General features: G+C 49.0%; 1 protein-coding gene across 1 annotated transcript; it reads right to left on the reverse strand.

Annotated features, from left to right (window-relative positions):
- Positions 1-1,745: 1,745 nt before the first annotated feature.
- Positions 1,746-3,392, reverse strand: LOC139026136 (secreted protein C-like). The gene is made up of 4 exons (XM_070441428.1): positions 3,276-3,392; positions 2,859-2,998; positions 2,295-2,635; positions 1,746-2,062 (listed from the first exon to the last, which is right to left on the reverse strand). Exons 1-4 carry the CDS (start codon positions 3,390-3,392, stop codon positions 1,746-1,748), a joined length of 915 nt encoding a protein of 304 aa, XP_070297529.1.
- Positions 3,393-5,939: the final 2,547 nt, after the last annotated feature.

The following is a 5,939-nucleotide window of genomic DNA, read 5'->3' on the forward strand; positions in this document are numbered from 1 at the left end:
TTWGAAAATGAATCCAATTTTGATAAATTCCTGTAGCTACTGGGTGAAATACCACAGGGTGCCATCACAGAAAATGGAAACCAGTGAAGAACAAACACCGTTGTAAATACAACCTATATTTATGTGCATTTATTTTCCCTTTCATACTTTAACTATTTGCACATTCTTACAACACTGTATATAAACATAATATGATATTTGAAATGTCTTTATTCTTTTGGAACTTCTATGAGTGTAATGTTTACTGTTAATTTTTATTGTTTATTTCACTTTTGTTTATTATCTATTTCACTGGTTTTGGCAATGTTAACATATGTTTACCATGCCAATAAAGCACTTTGAATTGAATTGAATTGAGAGAGAGAGCGACAGAGTGAGACTTCAGTTCCCCAATAAACTCTAGTTTCCTCTCACTCAGGTAACCTCTAAGGATGCGTCAAAAATGACATCCTATTCCCTATGGGCCCGGGTCCAAACGTAGTGCACTATGTAGGGGATAGGGTGGCATTAGGGACGGAGAAAGACCCGAGGTGACCCTTAACCCAGGAGACACCAAGCTGTTCTGAACAGAGTAGTCATGAAGTCTTTTTCTAAAAGGAAAAAGCCACAACAACATTTGCTTGCAGTTACCATAATGAATAGTTATTGAGAAGGCGAACGAAGACGAGAGAGAGAAAGGAGGAGGAGGAAGAGGAGGACAAGGGAGACAAGCTACAGAGTACATGGAGAATTGAAGGCTGCAGAATAACACACACAGGGAATATTAGTGGTCTCTATGTTTTTGGCCGTATCACAGGGTATGTCCCAAATGCACTCTATTCCCTGTTTAGTGCACTACTTTTGTTCATGGCTCACAGGGCTCTGGTCTAAAGTAGTGTCCTATATGTATAGGGAATAGGGTGTCATTTGGGACCAGTGTAAAATAAAATGTGTAAACTCAACTCCACTTCTGCCAGGGTTCACATACTAACGCAGCTTTAGGAAAGACTTAGTCAACAGATACATATTTCAGTTGTGGGCTGTTGTGTTGTTGTGTTGTGTTCACTAAATAAAATACTGATCTTCCCTTAGTGTGTGTGTGAGGGCCCCCCCATTTTAGTCACCCCCTTTTTGACGGAGGAGAGAAAAATACATTTTGCCATGTGGTGTTGAGAACATTTTGCAGTTTTAAAGCTTTGATGATTTTCTAGAAGATTTTTATAAATTTTATAACAAATGTAATGCAATTCTACAAAAACAAATGTTTAGCAGTTATACAGCTAATTTACTGCAAATCTATTTATTTTGACATGAAGTGGAGAGAGATTTTTGCAGTTTTAAAGCTAATTTCCTGCAATTCTACACTCCTGCCATGATTTACGCGATGTTAATATGATGGATTTTGTCAGTCTATGGAGGTCAGGGCCCTTGGGCATGTGCCCTGCATGCCCGGTCAGTATTCAGCCATGATTACTACACATGTAGATGGCTGGCTAGACTAACTACCACTCAGACAACTGTTATTTGACATGGCTAATTGAGTGACTGTCAGTGACGGACATAACACGAACAACTGATGAATGACGGACAACCACATTTCTAAATTGCACCTGGTGTATACTCTTACTCTCAATAGTAAGTTGAGACCCCGACAACACCTGAGACCCGGACTGAGACCCTGACTGAGACCCGGACCGAGACCCCGACTGAGACCCCAACTGAGACCGCGACTGAGACCCCGATTGAGACAACACCTGAGACCCCGACTAAGACTCCGACTGAGACCCCGATTGAGACCCCGATTGAGACCCCGATTGAGACTCCGATTGAGAACCCGATTGAGAACCCGATTGAGACAACACCTGAGACCCCGACTGAGACTCCGACTGAGACCCCGATTGAGACAACACCTGAGACCCCGACTGAGACCCCGACAACACCTGAGACTCCGACTGAGAACCCGACTGAGACCCCGATTGAGACCCCGATTGAGACAACACCTGAGACCCCGACTGAGACCCCAACTGAGACCCGACAACACCTGAGACACTGACTGAGACAACACCTGAGATCCCGACAACACCTGAGACCCCGAATGAGACAACACCTGAGACACTGACTGAGACAACACCTGAGACCCCGCAATGATAAACACCTGAGCCCCGACGAGACACAGACTGAGACAAACAACCTGAACACTGGACTGAACAACACCTGAGACCCCGAAATGAGAAAAAACCTGAGACCCCGACTGAGACACAGACTAGACAACACCCTTGAGACAAACCACCTGAGACCACGACTGAGACAAACACCTGAGACCACACTGAGACCCGACTGAGAGTCCGACTGAGAGCCCGACTGAGACGACGACTGAGACAACGACACTGATGAGTCCGACTGAAACCCGACTGCAGACCCCGACGAGAGTCCGACTAGACCCCGACTGAGGACCACGACTGAGACCCCGACTGAGACCCCGACTGAGCACCAACGACTGAGACACACCTTGAGACCACGACTGAGACCCCGACTGAGACCCCGACTTGAGGACCCCGAGCTTCGAGACCCCGACTGAGACCCCGTACTGAGACACGACGAGACACGACTGAACAAACGCTGAGACCCCGACTGAACCCCGAACTGAGACAAACGACTGAGGACACCGACTGAGACAACACCTGAGACAACACCTGAGACAACACCTGAGACCACGACTGAACCCCGACCTGAGACAACAACTGAGACGACGACTGAGACCCCGACTGAGAGCCTGATGAACACGGCGACTAGATGTCCGATGAGACCCCGACTAGACAAACCCGGACTTAGTCCCGACTGAACCCCTGACTTAGAGCCCGACTGAGACCCCGACTGACGAGCCCGACTGAACCGCCGACTGAGACCGCGACTGAGACCCCGACTGAGACCACTGACTGAGATCCGACTGAGAGTCCCGACTGAGAAAGCCCGATGAACACGACGGAGAGCCGCGACGGAGAGCCGACTGAGACCCCGACTGAGACCCCCGAACAACGACTGAGAGCCTACTGAGAGCCCGACTGAGACCCCCGACTGAGACCCGACTGAGAGGCCCGACTGAGAGCCCGACTGAGGATAACCACGACTGAGACCCCGACTAGACCCCGACTAGACCCTGACGTGAGACAAACGTACTGAGACCCGACACGACTGAGAGCCCGACTGAGAAAACAACTGAGGACCTCCGGACTGACGAGCCTCGACATGAGACAACGACTGAGACCCCGACTGAGAGCCCGGACTAGCAAGCGGACCTGAGACCCCGACTGAGAGCCCGCTGAGACCCGACTGAGAGCCCGACTAGACAACGACTGCAGACCCCCGACTAGAGCGCCGACTGAGACCCCGACTGACTCCCCCTCTCCGCACATGTTTTTTATGCTTGGAGCCGGACCTGGACATGAGCTACATAACACCAGCAGCAGAGAGAAGGGCTTGCCTCCAAACCCTGGCTGTTGCTACGCAATTATAACATAACAAATAGAAAGGAATGGAGGGAGGCAGGGAGGGAGGGAGGCAGGGAGGGAGGGATACACATCTGGATTGAATGAACTGGATATATCTGACCAGAAACACATAATGAGTCACATATTTGACTCTTTTATCTGGTCATCCATCCTACTAATACAAGTTTTCCGCTGCCACGCCGCCAAGCCTAACTGGGTTCAACGCAAGCCTCTCTGTGTCAGAAAGGGAGGGGTTTCAGGGAAAGAGAGGGAAATAGGAGAAAAAGAGAGTCCCGTCTGGTGACGGGTGAAGAGGAGAGAGAATATACACTGGAAAGAAAAGTAATCTCACAAAGCCGTTTCCCCAGGGACGTCTAGGCAACAGGGAAGTCTAGGCAACAGGGACGTCTAGGCAACGGGGAAGTCTAGGCAACGGGGAAGTCTAGGCAACGGGGAGGTCTAGGCAACAGGGAAGTCTAGGCAACAGGGGACGTCTAGGCAACAGGGAAGTCTAGGCAACAGGGAAGTCTAGGCAACAGGGACGTCTAGGCAACAGGGACGTCTAGGCAACTGGGACGTCTAGGCAACTGGGACGTCTAGGCAACGGGGAAGTCTAGGCAACTGGGACGTCTAGGCAACGGGGAAGTCTAGGCAACAGGGACGTCTAGGCAACAGGGACGTCTAGGCAACAGGGACGTCTAGGCAACAGGGACGTCTAGGCAACAGGGAAATACACCACCGTTCAAAAGTTTGGGGTCATTTAAAAAAGTCCTTGTTTTTGAAAGAAAAAAACATTTTTTGTCCATTGAAATAACATCAAATTGATCATAAACACAGTGTAGACATTGTTAATGTTGTAAATAACTATCGTAGCGGGAAACGGCTGATTTCTTTATGGAGTATCTACATAGGCGTTGTGTTAGCTAATCAACGTTTATACAGCGTTTATACTAGTCTAAAGAAGGCAAGTTTTATTGCTTCTTTAAATCAGGACAACAGTTTTCAGCGGTGCTAATATAATTGCAAAAAGGGTTTTCTAATGATCAATTAGCCTTTTAAAATGATAAACTTGGATTAGCTTAACACAACGTGCCTTTGGAACACAGGAGTATGGTTGCTGATAATGGGCCTCTGTACGCCTATGTAGATATTCCATTAAAAATCAGCTGTTTCCAGCTACAAGAGTCATTTACAACATTAACATCCATTTGATGTTATTTTAATGGACAAGTTTTCCTTTCAAAAATATCAAAGTAAACATTTTTGAAGTGACCCCAAACTTTTGAACGGTAGTGTATGTGTCAATCTTTGAGAAACAACCTGATTTCGCTGTAACATATTGACAAGTATCTGGACATTTCATTTTCCTTCTGCATCTTTCGGTGTTAAGAGGAGTTAAAAAGGAGATTTTAGAAACACAGTTTTTCCTAATTATAATCGTGTGGCCGTGGGCTTGAAAACAACAAGAATCTCACAAGATGAGATTTCTTGTGATCTAATGCAAAACATAAGCTACTCCTATTCACTGAAGTAGCCACGCCCGCGAGTAGCCACGCCCGCGAGTAGCCACGCCCGCGAGTAGCCACGCCGCCAGCATAGCCTACGCCCTGCAGAGTTAAGGCCACGCCCGCGTTGAGGTAGTGACGCACGGGCAAGCAGAGTAGCCACGCCAGCGGAGTGGCCCACGCGCAACGACGTAGTCACGCCGAACGAGTAGCCTACGGCCCCGAGGACTCCCGTCGATGTAAATGCCAGGGCCGTCAGCCGCGAGTAGCCACGACCTCCCGAGTACGCCTAATCACGCTCGCAGTAGCCCACGCCCACCAACGTAGCCACGCCCTACCCAGCGAGTAGCCACACCCGCAGCCCGCTGCCCCGCACAGAATAGCCACCCCTGCCGGTAAGCCACGCCCGCCGAGAACCCACAGCCGAGCCTAGCAGCCACGCGTTAGCCCGGCCGGAGTAGCCACAGACCCGGCTAGACCGCCGGTAGCACGACCGAGTAACGCCCTAGCAACTGAGTTGGTCTTGGATCATCTAAGCAGCATGGGATGTCAAACTCTCATGCGCCGACCGCCGTGCACAAATTGTTGGCCCGCGGGGAAGTTATAATTTGGCCCTCGACGACAATACCAAATTACTACTAGAGCTGGCCCCGGTATTTATACAGCGCATTCACCGCTAAGATACTACGAATCCATAATGCTCTGCTGTTGTTTTCGTCGCGCCAATTCAGGACAGGACCCAGAACACGCCCTCTCCTCTTGACAGTAGATCATAGCAACATAGACGCACAACTGTCGAGCGCGCTAACCCTTCCCAAAAAATGGCGAAAAGAAAGGCAGAAAACAGGAGCTTTCTGGGCAAGTGGGAGGCAGAATATACTGCTTTACATATGTAAAAGACAAACCTGTTTGTCTTGTTTGTGGAGTCAACGTGGCTGTAATGTAAGGATAGAACATTAGACGCACA

This window comes from Salvelinus sp. IW2-2015, unplaced genomic scaffold (assembly GCF_002910315.2).
Source record: "Salvelinus sp. IW2-2015 unplaced genomic scaffold, ASM291031v2 Un_scaffold3955, whole genome shotgun sequence".
NCBI lineage: Eukaryota > Metazoa > Chordata > Actinopteri > Salmoniformes > Salmonidae > Salvelinus > Salvelinus sp. IW2-2015.